Source organism: Heptranchias perlo, chromosome 7 (assembly GCF_035084215.1).
Source record: "Heptranchias perlo isolate sHepPer1 chromosome 7, sHepPer1.hap1, whole genome shotgun sequence".
NCBI classification, from domain to species: domain Eukaryota; kingdom Metazoa; phylum Chordata; class Chondrichthyes; order Hexanchiformes; family Hexanchidae; genus Heptranchias; species Heptranchias perlo.
Genome location: NC_090331.1, coordinates 27,943,606 through 27,961,483, shown reverse-complemented (window position 1 = coordinate 27,961,483; position 17,878 = coordinate 27,943,606). Strand labels below are relative to the sequence as shown.

General features: G+C 41.0%; 1 protein-coding gene and 1 pseudogene across 1 annotated transcript in view; both read right to left on the bottom strand.

Moving 5' to 3' along the window:
- Positions 1–17,878, bottom strand: part of LOC137323576 (low-density lipoprotein receptor-related protein 1-like) — a 1,400,855-nt gene that overhangs the window by 138,891 nt on the left and 1,244,086 nt on the right. Inside the window, exon 68 of the mRNA XM_067987196.1 lies at positions 1,490–1,606. Within this exon, the coding sequence (XP_067843297.1) occupies positions 1,490–1,606 (117 nt within the window). The remainder of the gene's footprint in view (positions 1–1,489; positions 1,607–17,878) is intronic.
- LOC137323421 (proteasomal ubiquitin receptor ADRM1 pseudogene) lies at positions 12,517–13,771 on the bottom strand (annotated as a pseudogene).

Sequence of the window (17,878 nt, the reverse complement as noted above, 5' to 3'; positions counted from 1 at the left end):
AAAGCAGCTAAATTGGTAAATCGGAGACATTTAAATTCTAATTACTCTTTGTATATTTGGTATTCATCATCAAATAATCTGAAGTCAAATATTAAAGTGATGTCTCTGAGAAGTGGAGTCATCAACAGGAAGAGAAAGTCTAGAAGGAGAATTTTCTGTTCATTTCTGCCAGCAAGTATAAGAATATACACAAACAATGACAGGAAATACTATTAAATTTGTTACTTTATGGAAACTTGCCGTTTCAGGTCTTCTTCCTCCCTCAGTTTCTATGTGCTGTATATTACAGGGAGATGTCATGTGCCTCCCAGAGTAACCGCATTTGCTTCATTGGGGGCAAGCCCTTTGGACCAGCCAAAGAGCCAGTCCTGAGCTCCCCATCCTGGAAAGACTTTACTAGCTAGGTATGAAGGAGTACTCAGCATACTGTGTTTGTCCATCCCCCTTGAAGTAATATAATTTGCATCAGGAGATGGGTTTAACTAATAACTATGTGGAGGAGTTTAATGGAGTTCTGGCATGCTGTTTTCTGGAGACTCAAGTGCTGTAAAACTGGAAGGCTTGGCTCAGTCACCCAAGGGCACATTTCCAAACTCATGCCTTAGAAAAGTTTAGAACACTGCAGTCGCGGCTGGTGATCTTTTTGGCAGGTGAGGCACACACTATACATGCCTAACCAAGCCAGCTTGTCACCATGGCAATGGGCCCTTTGTGCATGCGCAATATCTTTGAATGCACACACTGCAAAGCAGGAATGGAGCCCCAATTACCTCCAGGAGAAGTTTAGAAGGGTAAAAAAAATCCAAAAAAATACAGTTTTGTAAATGGTCATTCAGCTGCAAGTTGCAGTTTTGCACATGGACTATTCTAAAACAGAAATTGTTTCTTTCATGTGTGTGCCATTCTGCAGTCATTGCAAGTCGGACAATTCTAGCTGACTGACGAGCCTCCTCTGTGACATTGGTGTGCCCCAGATCTGCATTGCCAGAATGCTGTGAGCAAGCCAACAGTAGAATTCCCAAATGTCCCTGGAGGGAATTGACCTACGAGAGTGCTTAGATTTCTGCAAACACTTCAAATTTGACAGCAATGATAGGAGATGACAAATATAAAAACAATCGTCCCCATTCTTTCTTTCAAATAGGAAATTGAGTATGTGTGCGAATATGTAATGATTGCATCAACAACTCTCAGGTCATAAAAGACATAAGCCTACATGTAATACAGCCTCCCTTCCTACATTACCTTCGCCTCAGAATCACCCTGGCAGCGTAAATTTTAATTTCCTCCAATGTCTGTCCTTAAGGGTTATTCACAAAAATTACAAATCAGTGACTTAGTGCAGAATCTGAGGGTTGTTTTGTATTGTGCTGGCAACAGAATTAAAAGCAATCAAACTCAGGTCAGTTTTACTAGCAGTCAACACTGGGAAAATTTAAATATTTTTTCCAAATCACTAAGCAAATATCAAAGCAAATGATCAGCTTACCACATGATTCCTCATCAGAATTATCTCCACAGTCATTATCATAATCACACTGCCAGTGCCCAGGTACACAACGGTTGTTCTTGCATCGGAACTGATATGGCTCACAAGTTCTTTCATCTGAAAGACATTTAAGTGTTGCAATAGGTTCTTTTCCCCTTAGCAATGTTTTGAAAGTATTAAATATTTAGTCCTGAAATTTTATGCAGTTAACCTTTCAAATTACATATCATTACAGAGAGACTGACACTAGATTTCATTTCTCTGTCATTTGTCAGATACTAAGTTGTGTGTTATCAGGTGAGACCTGGTAACTATAGTCATTGAACCATGCAATTCAACTGCTTCTAAAGTTTCATTTGCACTTTGTTCGCCAAGGAATTATTTTTTTCCCCAACTGAGTTGACTTTGTTATTAATTATTCAAAAAATATTCCCATACTTCAAATGCCTTGTTTTTCAGCACAAAGCCATTTCCCATGGATTGCACATTTCAGTAAGCAAACAGATTTTTTTTTATTGTGTTATCTAACTGGCATTTAGTTCTTTAAAGCTCTGGAAATTGTACTGCACTTCTGATGCATTATTTATTAACTGCTCCACAGAATTAGAGTGGAGAATTAATTCCATGTCACTGATGATCGGAAAGGAACTTGATTCATAATTGACTGAATGTTGGACTTTCTCATTTAAATACCAACATCTTTACAATGAAATGGTTTCTAACAACTCACAGTGCAGCTGCAGTGCACAAGGACACAAAAAAATTGCAGTCCTAGTAAAATGACAGAATTTAATCGTTATTTTTTATTGACATGCATCTTGATCAAAATGAAAGACTGCAGTTGAAGTGGTGAAAATAATTGTTATATCGTCCAAATGAGTAGATTTACAAAGACTTTTAATATATCCCTATACTAAAAACAACAGCTTACAGTTCAGGGCAGTATTACTGTATTGCCAGAATACTGGAGAGCAGCTTTGTTTGCAGCGAGTGTGATGAAATTGCATTGCTTGCTCATTAGATAACTTGAAAACAAACTGTTCTCTGTGAGCCTGAGGTGCATGTTCCTTGCTCCTATCAAGCTGAAGTTGTCTTTTAAAATGCAGCAGTTAGATGTAGACTAATTGTTGGCAGTCCTAACAAATAAGACCAATCTTCTAATGATTACAGGCACTGGCAGCAACAACATTGCTCTTCACAGCATGTTGCCTCGATTCTGTAAACGAGCAAAGGCAGGTCAATGAAATGTGAGACGTTTCTCCACAAGATCATTCTGAAACATCTCTGTGACATGATTTGGACTTTGTTTTTGCACTCACTTCTGAAAAAGCACTGCTTGTTTGTATTGTCAATTAAAATGGAGCCAACCCTGCACAGCACTCACAGGGGCTATTTGAAACAGGCAGTGAGTTAACGCTTCTAATTACATGTCAAATATATGACCATGCGAACGATTCATGTTAAAGGGGTGATGGCATTAGGAATTACATTTTTAGATGGAGCCCAGTACATGTATATAATATTGCTATATATTAAAAGTTGTCTTAATTGATTGGTATCTCTTAATACATACATATTCACCAATATCCTAGGGTAAGGTATTGGTTTTCCGTAGAGGGTTGCCACAAAACCAATTTCCAATGTGAATAGGACTGTTAATGAAAATGTCTGAATCTAGTGGAAAAACTCTATGACTTCCCCTCCCCCACAAGACAGTATGGAATGTTAATGGGAAGATATCTGGGAACACAGGTTCACCTCAGTGCTCAACACGAAAAAAAGGTTAGGAAAATGGATTCCATCAAAATGTTTGTCGTGAGAAATTTGAAGGTCAAGCAAAACTGCAGTGTTACTGATATTTTTATTCCTAACTTTTTTAACCAAGCTACAACACACAAATATGAATGGACATTCACTGGAACAAAATGTGAAACCAATTTGTACTACAGATATAAAAGTACACCATTAGTTTGTTCTCACTGAAATATTCTTCAGTCTGGACTCTTTTCCAACCCCCATGTGTGCCACCTTGAGCCACTGCATAATATAATCACCTAAACAAAGTAAAGGATACAAAAACATGGTATGTTCTAAACTTAAAGGAGAAACAATTGTTCAAATCAAAATATAACATGCCAAAGATGACCATATTTTAAAGACAATCAATAAAACAGTGGGTTCCAAGCTTAGACACTGACACAACTATTCGTACGGCATCTTCCTCTAGTGACAACTGACAAGATAAATGCCAGTAAGGTCAAGATGGACAGAAATCACAAGACACATTAGAAATAATGCAGCTCCACAATGATTGTCAGCAGATAGTGCATTCTGGAACCTTAAGATGTAGTGCTACATCAGGAAGTCAGTGTCTTCAATGATTAAGTCCCATATAAAATGCTTTTATATTTAATGAAACACCCAACATACATGTGTTTTTTTTTAATGTGAATTACTTTTTACTTTTTCTTGCATCTGTCTGAGCCATGAATTACTCCCAGGCCTCTGACAATATTATTGTGTAAATGGTTGCTTGGAGGATGGGAGAATGGACTCCAGGTATCTTGACCTCTGGTATTTCCTACCTTCCTGTAAGCAAGCACCAAAATTCTGCTTGGCATCACAGCTAGTGGCGCAGCAGACCTGCACTTCATCTAGCCCATCTCAGAATGCGACTCCAACACTCTGTCAGCATTCATGTTACTTATCTTTACTTGCACAGCCCTTTGAATGTGATTACAAAGCCTTTCACTTCAACATTCGGATTCTAGATTTCTTTTTTAAAAAAATCATACAACTAAGAATGATTACAATTAAAATTACTTCCTAATATCAGGGGTCCAGAATTAAGATACATATAATTCCAAAACTAAATTGCTGTGAATTTTGCAAATAGATAAGCACTTGAAGACAGAACAAGAAAGAATGACTTCCTTAGCTTTCTTTTCTTAGATAAAAAGTAATGAAGATAGTTGCCTTTATTTGATGCTAATCTTAAGATCTTTTTGCATGTGAAGATGGACTCCACAGTCAAGTAAATGTCCAGGGAGGCTGACTGAGTTCTTTACAGGCTAATTATGATGATTTGCAAGTGCACTATTGCCTGGATTGATGAAGAATAGAGCTATTTGAAATATCAGAATACTATTTGATGATGTTAATTACATCCATAGGGCTGTCAATATCAAAAATGATTAAAATCAAAATCGAATACAAAAGGCTCCATGGATGTCATTAAAAATCATCAGAGTTCTGAATGTGTTCTCAAAAGCCTAAACTTTGATTCCACATAATCAGTAAAGATTTAGATTACTTCCTGAAGAATGCAAATTCCAGTTCCAGTTAGCTACTGCCACACAAGGATAAAACCCCTCTACTTCCAATGTGAATTTTATTTACATAAATACCACATGGGGGTGAAATTGGAGAGCATCAGCCTGCCCGCACAAATTGGGAACAATCCCTGCGCCGGACCGGGTCGGCTCGAGACACACTTGCCCTAGGGCTTCGGGCCTCATTTAAACTAGACCGGTGAGCTGCAGATGCTTGCTGCGTGTCCCCAGGGACTTCGCCCCACCACTGGAGGCTGTGCCGTCAGCCATCTAGGCCCTAAGCACTGGAATTCCCTCCCGAAACATCTCCGTCTCTCTCTCTTCCTTTAAGATGCTCCTTAAAACCTGCCTCTTTGACCAAGCGTTTGGTCACCACCACCCCCCACCCCATGTCATTTTTAAAAAATGTCAAGGGAGGTGTTTTCTGCCTTTTGCAGTGACAGGTGGTGGACATCCCATGTGATCATCAGGAAGATAGAGGGCCTAAAATCAGTGATCCCGGGAGGTGCCGACCGGTTACCTCCACCACTGCCGAGTATGTGGAGTCAAGGGGAGGTCACCCAATTTAAATACACATCTTAGACACCACCCCCCTACCCCCCAGGTGGCCACAAGATATATTGCAGGCAGCGGACTGTGGCCTGAGTGGCACCCCAGCCAACCAAGAGGGCCGCTCTAAAAAATTTTTAGTCAATTCTCCTCTTTGGCTGGGATCCCTGGAACTCCTGGACTTGGGAGTCTCCATACCCCAACATTGCCACCATCATGTCAATGGCCTTGTTGAGGATGTGCGGAGGCTCCATTCAATACATTGTTCAGAGGAAACTCCTGGGTAAGGTTAGGACCCGGCGCATCCAGATCCCTGCCTGATTTGCAGCTCTTCTACCATACTCCTGCAACAGTTAAGACAGGAGTGCACTTGAAGGGTTGAGGATTTCTGGTTCATAATACTGCAATTTAAGGGCATTTGTTAATCCAGGGCACCTCTGAGGAGATTTTAACTTCCTCCATCTGGATGAAACCCGGTGAAATGGGAGATAAAATCAAACAGCTCTTTTTCCCACTCCGATACTGCCCACAGGGCAGTATCGGAGTGGGAAAAAGCCTTGGGCGGTTGAAGCGTCCACCTGAGTCAGGCAGATACGTCACTAATATAAACTAATTTGTTCAGATAGGACTCCGAAGCAATTTTGATGGTCTACTGACCGGAGTGACTGCCAAAGTAAGTAAAAACTTGCCTTTGTGGGGCCCGGAAAGGCAGGAATGCTCCTCTGGGCCCCACAAGGAAAGTCTAGGCCTCTAGTACCGCAGACTTCCCCCTTCGTACCCACGGAAACCCCCCTCCCCCCATCCCCTGTGACTTACCTGAGGGCCAGTGGGCTGCCCGATCTTTGCCTGCCAGCAGCTGACCAGCTACCTCTTTACGCCCTTTTCGGTTGGGCAACTGGCCGGTGGGATGTTAATGAGGTCCCGACCATTAAAATCGTCCCGACCTCCCGTGGAGAAACCCTTCTGGCTTTCCGCCAGTTAGAAAACAAGCTTATATCTCACACATGGCACGAATAAGGGCACAGGCTTTGGATAAGATGCTTATGGGAACTGCTTTTTTGCCATGAGAAGAAGTGTCGGGCACAAGTCTGGACTGTAACACAGGGGTATATTAAATCTGTGTAAAATATATTTAAATGATTGTAAATTAAACCAAATTAAGTCAGGTAGTTTCAGGTTCAGGATTCTTAGTCTCAAATTTTCTGTTTCTTAATCTGCACTGAGTAGTGTTCCATATGTGTGTCTTTTATATATATATATATATATATATATATATATATATATTTTTTTTATTTGCTGGATCAAGTTAACTCTTAAAAGGAATTAGATCATCTCAAAATGTATTTTAACTGCTATGTTGGTCAAAGTACATCATTTGTCTAGTTTTTTTTATTAGTGTGGACCAATGTGGATGCATCAAATTTATTATATGATTTCAGGAAAAATGAGCAGTCATTTAATGTGTGTGTGACTATATCTCAAATAAAAAGATATCAGAAATCTTATTACAGTCAATATAAAAATGCAATTTTTTTCTTATCATGTGCTGCTGCCCATTTATCAGAAAAATGGGTTAGATCAGTGAGGCTGCAACCCACAGTGGTTTTAGCAGTCATTGATTATACTGATCGATTGATCCTTGCCAAAATTATAACCCACATGTATCTGTGCGGTTGTGCTTATTTATAATGATGAATGTGCTTTGGTTGTATTGATCAGATTAATAGTACTGTACCTCTAATCATAGTCTATTGTTTGACCCTGAGAATGAAGTTCACAGCTTGTCCACCTGTAATGGGGCAAAGGTATCACAACTTGTCAAATCAGCTACTGATAGAGATATGAGAAGAAACCCTATTGATACACATGTATGAGGGATTATTCAGTGGAAACAACAGTCATATTTCCAACGCAATGATGTTACAAAAGCTCCTGTTACTTTTTCCTCCCCATTTTCTCGACCACACACGACCAACAGACACTTCAAAATTATGGGACACTGTAAACACTGCAAGACACAATATACATTACAAGATCATAAAAGACACGATTTTGCTACCTTAGCTCATCCATTCTGAAAAGAAGCTTTACAGCCGCTTATCACTTCCTCTAGAAGTATCTTGAAAGAAATGGACATTTTTGTCCTCACTACCCTGCCAGAAGATGATCCAAAGTAGTCTCAGCATGAAGAGGTTCTTCCTGACATATGTTCCAAATTGTTCTATCATTATCGTCCTTTTCTGTTCTGCGATGTTCCATAATCCTGACATACCTTGAAGTAACGCTCTAGATTTAAATAATCCATAACATTTAATATCTTTAATGATACCACTATAAGGACCCCTCTCAACCACCTTTCAAGGTTAATATCCAGTTTCTCTAGCTTTTCTACATAACTCACTTATTTAATCCTAATGATCAACCTCGTGGCTCTTCTCTGCACTACCTCCATAGCTTGAATTTTTCTCATATATCTTGGTGCCAACACTCAAGGTGTAGTCTGACTGGGGCACTGTACAGTTTTTGGATACCAAGGGAATCAAGTGATATGGGGATAGGTTGGGAAAGTGGAGTTGAGGTGGAAGATCAGCCATGATCTTATTGAATGGTGGAGCAGGCTCGAGGGGCCGTATGGCCTACCCCTGCTCCTATTTCTTATGTCCTTACGTTCTTATTAGCATGACAATTTCTGATTAAACTCTACATTGATCTGGCAGTATAATTCCACTTAACTAATTAGTACTCTGGCAAGGCCTGTCAGTAACTATTGCTCACGTCATTAAGAAGATTCATATGAACTCTGCAGTACCACTGCTCCTACAAACACATAAGGACCTCACTGCTCTTGTTTTCACAGAAACGCATAGACCCTGCAGGTTTCTTGCTCCAAGAGACTACTGTCCCAACCCAGCACTATTAAAAAAAATACAAAAATAAATATTAAAAATGCCTTTGTGGCGCATTGTCCTAAACAAGGAAACAAGGGGTTAATTACTTTTCTTTCTCACCTTCCTACTCCTCTGGACTTTTCCTCCAAGTGCTCGAAAAAAATTCCACTCCTTTTAGATAATTTTCCAGTTGCTCCTCTAAACTTCAATGTACCCTTCTGTACTGACCACGTCCAGCACATTAAAAAATACCAGTTCACATCACAGTAACACAACCATTTATGCATCCTCTACAGCTTAAAACAGTCCTGCATTACAAAACATATATATATATAATAAAAATAGTATTTGTTAAAAATTCATGTGTATCTGCCAAATGGAATAATATATGGAGGAACATAATGTGATTTTTATCTCCCCTTATGACACTGACCACAATTTACTCATGACCATCACTCGTGAGTTATCCAGTCAGCCCATTCAGGCAAACAAAAATGATAAGTCATACCCTTCCATACAATATCCTGTATATTTTGAACTGCATGGGAAAGTGTCTCTTTGAATCTTGGCATCATCGGATCAGAAAAGGTGAAAACTACATAGATCGCAATGAGACAGCTCCATGGAGACAGAGAAAAGAACTGAAGCAAAATAGATCTTTCATTTGAAATCACTGGAACAATGAGCTGAATGGTTTTCTGTTTTTGACAGAATGCTGTGACAAGCATACCTTAATTGAATTTACAGCAACAGATGATGCTAATATAATAAATACCAATATTTCTAGCTGCAGTGTGATTCTTAATTTGACGAGATAAGGAATGGAAATGACAGCGCCTTATATATAGGTCAGATGCACGCGAGTGAGTCACAAAGTTGTTACATATCTGAATGATTCAAAGGGAATCAAACTGTGGGAGCAGTTTATAAACCATTTGAACTCTAAGAGTGTTCAAGTGCTTTTTAAAACACTCAAGCATCTTTTGTTTGTACAACATTAGTTATTGTGGGTTATTTTGGCAAGGCAAATATTCATGGGTTGGACCTTTTTCACAATTCACCTTTAGTACAAACTGACCTTTTTGTCATCAGGTTAATTTTAGCAATTGAAGAAAACTCAATTTTATAACTAGTACATGGTAAATATAATTGCACTCTTCTTGAGGAGTTTGTCTTTTCTGCAGGAGTTATACAGCTTAGACTACAGGCAACTTTTCCCTTCATTAGTTTAGAGGTATTTCATTGTGATTAAACAAAATTAAGGTAATTTTCAACTTATTGCTGGAGCGTAAAATTGACATTGTGGCTCCAGTGATTTAATAGAAAGGAAAATCTGGTAGCTTCTGTAACAGGCGCCTGTCCTGCAACACCAGTTTTACCCTTCGTGATAGGTTGTAAATTACCCCCATTAAGTTTCAAGCAAATAAGATTGCATTACATGACTGACATAGAGGTTAGACAAGATCTTTTTTCCCTAGTATTTTGAAAGGATTTTATATATACAGTAGCAGATTTGTCATGGCCAATCATGTAAAATTATGTATACTGCCACAAGCGACACCAATGTAGATTGTTCAGCAAACTGGAGAAGTGCCACTGATGGGAGGATGGGTTTGATTTTATTGTTGTTGAGTAAGTTGACAACTGTGCAAATAACTTTGCCAGTTGTTACATCAAGATAACTTAGCTGCATCAGGTGATGTTTTGCTTCAAGTTGATTTGTTTTCCCTACCGTACAACAAACAAGACCGTAGGAATTATCTTTTGAAACCACAAAAACATGACAGTGTGAAGAGATTCACGCTTGATACCTTCCTACGAAATATGTTTCCTTTTTCTGCTGGCTAGGCTGACTGGAGCTTACTCATCACTTTCATCATTCATGAGTTTTCCAGTCTGTCTCATCAATGAAAGACCAATTAGAATTCATGAGTTTTCCAGTCTGCCTCATCCATGGAAAGACAAATCAGAATTAATGTGGAGAATTTACTTGTCTTTTGTTTATATCAATCTTAGAAATTTTAAACCTACATTATAGGTAGCCTCGTTAATACGCGACACGTTGGCATGGACACGATGGGCCAAATGGCCTCCTTCTGTGCCGTAATTTTCTATGATTCTATTTGTTAGCCGTGGCTCAGTGGTAGCACTCTCACCTCTTGAATCCGAAGGTTGTGGGTTCACATCCCACTCCAGGGACTTGAGCACAAAATCTAGGCAGACACTCTAGTGCAGTGCTGAACGAGTCCTGTACTATTAGATGAGACATTAAACTGAGGCCCCATCTGCCCTCTCAGATGGATGTAAAAGATCCTATGGCACTATTTTGAAGAACAGCAGGGGCGAACTCCCTGGTGTCCTAGCCAATATTTATCCCTCAACCAACATCATAAACAGTTTATTTGGTCATTATCACATTGCTGTTTGTGGGACCTTGCTGTGCTCTAAAGCATTTTGGGACACCTTGAGGACATGAAAGGCGCTATATAAATGCAAGTCTTTCTTTTTATCAAGCCTGATTGTAGATAATAGTACTGAGACACTGCAGCTGCTGACTTCATATCCATGAAGCAATGCCAAATATTTTTGTAAAATGAAGGTCTCAAACGACTGAGGCTCCATCAGATTCTGAATTCCACAGGCAAGGGAATGTAATTTCATTGTTACTGCCTGATAATTCTGCTTCACAGAAACCTGCAAATACTGGTCCAGAGGAGTCAAGTGATCTAAGATGAGCATTTGTAGATCTTTAGTTCAGTAAATTGTCGGTGGCCTGGAGTTTCCACATGATTTCTGCTCAGATATCAGCTTAATCTGGGGGGAATCAAATCAAGCGCAAAAGATCACACAATTTTAAGCATAAGTGAGTTCTGCCCATAACTACTTTACGCTCATGTATCTGCAATCTTTTACACTAGTTCAACAGTTCCATCATCCGAAGCAGTCCCCGCCCACAAAACTGGCCATGCCCCCAGGTCAGAAAGGTGAGTTTCCACTGATTGCGCTCGTTCGGGGGGGTTCATCACATTGCACCCACATTCTCAGGTGCACAGGCACCCATGGTCACATGAATCCAGTGTTAATCACCTGATGTGCAGAGACCAGCAGTCAACTGAAGTCACTACAGGTCTGCACTGCTGCTGCAGCAGCAATTAGTTTAGAAGGTAAGATCAAGAGCATTAAATCATTCAATTGATTCACCCTGCTGCAGCAATCAGCAATTAGTTTAAAAAGTGTACAGTTTTAAGAAACTTGCAGATCAGAGAAAAGTGCTGCTTACCTTGTGATCTCCAGCCTCACTCTGAAGGGGATTTTTTCCCTCCCCTCCCCATACCTTTTATACTGCCCTGCCCTCGGACCTTCAGGCCCCATTGGCCCTGTTCCAGTCACAAATCGATTATGGTAGATTAGGCTGCTTGATTGCATGGATTCATGGGAGATTTTACATTTGGAATTATACCAACAGATTTGCGCAGAAACTTGAGTGTAACTTTACCTTGGCAAAACTAGTGCAGTCTGGCCGCATTTTGCCAATTGCACCACCTAGTGGAAACTCCAGGCCAATATTTCCTTTCAGTTTGACCATGTAATTCAGAAGCATTCTGTCAACAATCAGTACCTGACGTTGCACCGATTAACCAACTGGCTTGAGGCAGACTGTTCCAGACAGAACACTGAAGATGCAGTTTGTTAACAGAAGCTGAAAAGCTGGTGTACCGAATACATAGTTGCAACACTCATGATCGGAGTAGGCAGCTTGCCACAATTCACTCATGAATTGACTTTTATCTGTTATGTTCACATACTACCTCTTCAAATTGTGTTTATGGCTCAAAATTGATTCCGCTACACAAAGTTCATAATTTGATGCTTCTGTGCATCAGAATGTAAGGTGTAACAAAGTATGAACTTTACAGATTGGGAGTCACTTGGTGCCAGGGACATGATTTGAAGAGGTGGTGCACGTGGCAGGTATTCCAACTACTTAGCTGCACACATTGTTTTTGTTCTGAAAAGTGACTTTACTGTCACACATATGAATTGATCATTAAAGAAAGACAAAACAACCCTGCATTTTCTAGCACTTTTCAGGACCTCAGGTGCCCCAAAGTGCTTCACAGCTAATGAAGTCTTTTTGAATTGTGGTGACTGTTAGAATGTAGAAACATTACTAATCTTTAAAATAAGTATATTATCCTTTACTTAAAAATCTTTCTAAATAGTTTAATGTTTAAAGGAAAATGAGGGTGAACAGTTTTCAGTCCAAACTTATATTGTCTTCTTTATCCTTCTTGCACTTTGATTCACTGCCTCCCTCCTTTTCATCCAATTTTGTCCTCAAGTATGTAGAAGTGTTTTACATTGCTCCACCAAATAATTCCACAACTTTTTGCCAGCTGCTTCTACAGTCTTGGTTTGTTGGCAAACAAACTAGCTCATTACTGGACCCAACTATCGTGAAAGTGCTGCACTGAACATGCTAATGGCCTGTTCAAACTGAGAAGATGTTAATGGATTCTGAATTTCTTCTGTGGGCAGTGACAGTGACTCTCTGTTGCAAGGTATGGTATTAATTGTTCTTGAACCTCTGCATTTTCCAGTGTACGAGCCATGATCTCCGTTGTCAATGTTGGCCAACTCCATTGGCTGTTGTCCTGTCCCTTCTGCCAAAGCAGGAACATTCCTGCTGGCCAGGGCACTCTGCAAATCAAGCAGCTGGTTACAACCCCAGGAGCTGGAGTAGAAGCAGATCCGAATGCAGAGCTGCTGGTTGATTCTGCCCGTGTTCTTGAAACTGCTGCCACTGCCACCTCTGGCACTGCTGTTGATGCTACAGCAAGTGTTGATACTGGTATTGTTTTTGTAAACTGCAGGTGTTTGAAGATGGACTATTAGCTGCAGAGTGGCTTTGAGAAACTGCTACTAGTTGGAGAAGCTCCACACTCAAGTAAGCTAGTAAGACCCAATGGCCCTGCCAGAGCACCTAGGCTCTCAAGTCTACCCAAGGCAGTTACTTCCATCAGCTGGTTATGATTCATGTTACTCAAAAGATTCTGCAGACCACTTTCTATTCCAAGTGCTACCAGTTCATGGTGCCACTGTCTCTCAAACACCAAGCATTGATGGGTTGTTCAGATAATCATTCACTTTACATCAGAACTCTTCATCTTTATAAATTGTGGGCAGCTGCTTCCAAAAGGAAAAGCATATGCATTCTGCCTTCAAGTTCAACACACACACGTGCCCAGTAGTACATTAGGTAACTCGCTTAAACTCACAGTCATCAGGAAAAGTGATCAGGACATCTTCCAGGGTGCCAGCAGTCCAGTTCTTCCAACAGAAGTAAACGAGATGTATACCTCCTGGATGTACACCTGCCCCTCATGCTTGTCCGGCATCACCGTTGAATCTTTAAGGAACATCCTGCCAAGGTGGAACTCCACCAGATACTTACTGGGAGTGCCATAACTCCTGGCCACTAGACTAGGGAACAGCACTCCTGAGGCTGACATCATTAAACACATCAAAATGAATAAGTAATACCTAGTTTGTATTTATTGACCAACTTATTTTTAAATTATCTTCAAAGCCTCCACCATCAGGCCCAACCCCTGTTCAACTTGTTAAACAACAGCATACATATTTTGATACATTTTTCTATTTTAAATGAGGGTAACGCAGTGGATGTGGTATACATGGATTTCAGTAAGGCCTTCGATAAAGTCCCGCACAGGAGACTGGTCAAGAAGGTACGAGCCCATGGAATCCAGGGTGCCTTGGCACTTTGGATACAAAACTGGCTTAGTGGCAGAAGGCAGAGGGTGATGGTCGAAGGTTGTTTTTGTGACTGGAAGCCTGTGGCCAGTGGGGTACCACAGGGATCGGTGCTGGGTCCCTTGCTGTTTGTTGTCTACATTAACGATTTGGATATGAATGTAAAAGGTATGATCAGTAAGTTCGCTGATGATACAAAAATTGGTAGGGTGGTAAATAGCGAGGAGGATAGCCTCAGTCTGCAGGACGATATAGATGGGATGGTCAGATGGGCGGAACAGTGGCAAATGGAATTTAACCCGGAAAAGTGCGAGGTGATGCACTTTGGAGGGACTAACAAGGCAAGGGAATACACAATGAATGGGAGGACCCTAGGCAAGACAGAGGGTCAGAGGGATCTTGGTGTGCAAGTTCACAGATCCCTGAAGGCGGCGGAACAGGTAGATAAGGTGGTAAAGAAGGCATATGGGATACTTGCCTTTATTAGCCGAGGCATAGAATATAAGAGCAAGGAGGTTATGATGGAGCTGTATAAAACACTGGTTAGGCCACAGCTGGAGTACTGTGTGCAGTTCTGGTCACCATACTACAGGAAGGATGTGATCGCTTTGGAGAGGGTGCAGAGGAGATTCACCAGGATGTTACCAGGGCTGGAGCGCTTCAGCTATGAAGAGAGACTGGGAAGATTGGGTTTGTTTTCCTTGGAGCAGAGGAGGCTGAGGGGGGACATGATTGAGGTGTACAAAATTATGAGGGGCACAGATAGGATGGATACTAAGGAGCTTTTTCCCTTCGTTGAGGGTTCTATAACAAGGGGGCATAGATTCAAGGTAAAAGGCGGGAGGTTTAGAGGGGATTTGAGAAAGAACTTTTTCACCCAGAGGGTGGTTGGAGTCTGGAACTCACTGCCTGAAAGGGTTGTGGAGGCAGGAACCCTCACAACATTCAAGAAGCATTTGGATGAGCACTTGAAATGCCATAGCATACAAGGCTACGGACCAAATGCTGGAATATGGGATTAGATTAGACAGGGCTTGATGGCCGGCGCGCACACGATGGGCTGAAGGGCCTCTATCCGTGCTGTATAACTCTATGACTCTAAATGTGCTGTATAAATACAAACTATTGTTAGTACTTCACACCAGCTGAAAATGTTGCATTTTTGACCATTATTTTCACGTGAATGGCAGTACAAGGTAATGTAACCTCAAATCTAGCCAATGTAGATTTAAGCAGTAAAATAATTTATTAAACAAAATAAACAAATAGAAGACACACTGGAAAAAGGTTATGCTTTTGACTGCACCAATATATTTATACTACACAAAAATTCCATCTACTTTTTCACTTGATTCTTTCTAAATAATATCAGCGATTAGCTATGTGGATGCTTGCTGAAACCAGAACACAATGAAATACGTCTGAGGTTAAACACTAAAGACTAAATCTCTGGAACACATCTTCAGCAAACAAATTCCAGCTTTTGTAAACTTTCCCCAGCCAGCAGAATTATCTGCAGAGCCAATCGTGATGCGACAGGTACTAAAGGACATATCTGCAACAACTTTCAATGCAACTGAAAGGTTCTGTTCCCATAGCCATGAACAAGTGCATCCAATAAAGAACAGAGGCTTCAGACCTGCTCTCAGGCGTCTGACACTGCTGATGTGTAACCAGCTACAAGTACAGCACTGGATGAAGATATCTGGGAAGAGGTACAAGTCAGACCGGCATGCAATTTATTTCTTATTGCCTCAGAGAACATTTTGATTAGAACACTGCCCTTTGTTTCTAATTGAAGCAAGGTCAAAATAATCAGGCATTGCATGGACCTTTCTGGTACTAATTTCCACCAAATTTCCCTTTTTAAAACTTAGGACTTCCACTGAAGTCAATGGAAAGTAAAATCGGGTGGAGTGTAAAACAGCGGTCAATCCGATCCCCTCAGTTTCCTGTTGAGAAAGTTAGGTTAAAATGACTCCCTTATTCCCATATCTGACAAAGTGAATATGTAGGTTAATGCATTCGACTTGAGAGTTGCAGTGGAGTTTGTTCGTGCAACCTATATCGCAGTCTGTTGATGCAAACAACTTGACCCACAATACAACTGATTTATAGGTTCACTGCAACTGTGTAAGAATTCTGGGAATTCCACCTTTTCCCTGAATATGTAAAACTTTGGCCATTGACCAAAATCCTAAGATGGAAGGATAGGTGAGAGGTCACCAGACGAATCAACAACACACACAGTGGAATGTGGGAGAATTACTGCTTCAGACATGTCTCTGTTTTAATGCAAAACCTACAGCGGGTGGTCAACGATCAGAGAGGCAGTAGGCCATTGAGAGAGGCAACTGCTCCAGACGTGGTGGGGCCATGTCTTTGTTTTAAAGCAAAACCGATCAACACCTAGGACGTGGGATGAAAAGGAAGCCTTGTGTGGCAAGTGCTCAATAAATCGGAATGAACAATGGCCCATCGAGAGAAGCAATTGCAACATGATGAGAGACCATCAAAAGCCATCAAAGATTCTTCAGGACTTTGTAAGAACTGTTTAAACAGGCATGGAAGTGCCTCATTTAAGTGACGAAGACCATTGCAAGAGAGGTGTATATAAGTGGAAACTCGAAACCCCTCTCCCTCTTGTTTTTTTGCAGTCTTGCTTTTGCTCTCTCTTGTTCTGCTCCTCTTGTTCTGTTCTCATGCTTTTGCTGTCTCTGGTTCTTGCTTCTTATCTCTTTTCCAGCTCTCTCTCTCTCTCTCTTCCTCCAGCTCTTTCTTTTTTTTCCACCTGAACTCTCCAGGAAGGAGAGCAGCTTCCAGCGAAACCAACAAACCCTACGTGAGAGAACCGGTCAGCCAGACCTGCAAGTGCAAAGGATTGGTGAGCCTCGACCATACGTGTGTGTGTGTGATAGGTGTCTCCAGGGTCCTCACCAACCTCCTAGTTTAGCGGGATAAAGTACTGTAGTGGGTGTGTGTAACTCAATGTACTGTGTAGGACCGTTTGTATCATTATTTTCTTCGTGTTGACAGTATAAAAAAACCAGCATTCCAATTCAATTCAAATACCGAGTTTGTGTGTTCTCTGTGCTATTCAGCTACGTGATCCATCACCGGGTGCGTTAGCATAAGTCCCATTTTCCTGAACCCCAGATCCGTGAGGTATAAGTGTTCCTTGGCTGGACCGGGGACCAGATATCTGCACTGATCAACAGGGTGAGAACAACCCCAAAACACCCTACAACTGTAATATGGTTGTTCTGCAGTTTATTGTAAAAATCAGTGAGCTGCTCTTCAGGTTACTGCAACTGTCATGGAGCTGTACTGCAGGTTAGTGTAACAGACACTAGGTTGCTTTACAACTTAATCTGTTGATTTTGCTGTCTCTCTGATATCCCAAATATAACACAATGGGGACAACATCTATACTAGGCCAAGCCAAGCTTAAGCTGGGTAGAGACGTGCCAGATTTGACTATTCCAATGCTCTGGTCGTTGGCTCCAATCTGCCAACCTCTGTAAACTTCGGCTCATCCAAAATTCTGCTGTCTGAATCCTATCCCGGACCAAGTCCCAAATGCCATCTGCCCCTGTCCTCACTGAGCCACAGTGGTTCCTGGTCCCCTAACACCTCACATTTAAAATTCTCATTCATGTATTTAAATCCCACTATGGCCTCCCCCTCCCTATCTCTATAACGTACCCCACCTACAAACTCTCTGTACCTATGAATTTGGCCTTTTGTATAGTCGAGACAATTATTGATTTGCCAGGTTTTTTAAGGTTGTTGGTCAGCTTTTGCTAGTTTTCTAGATTGGCATGTACGCATCATGTGATATTGTG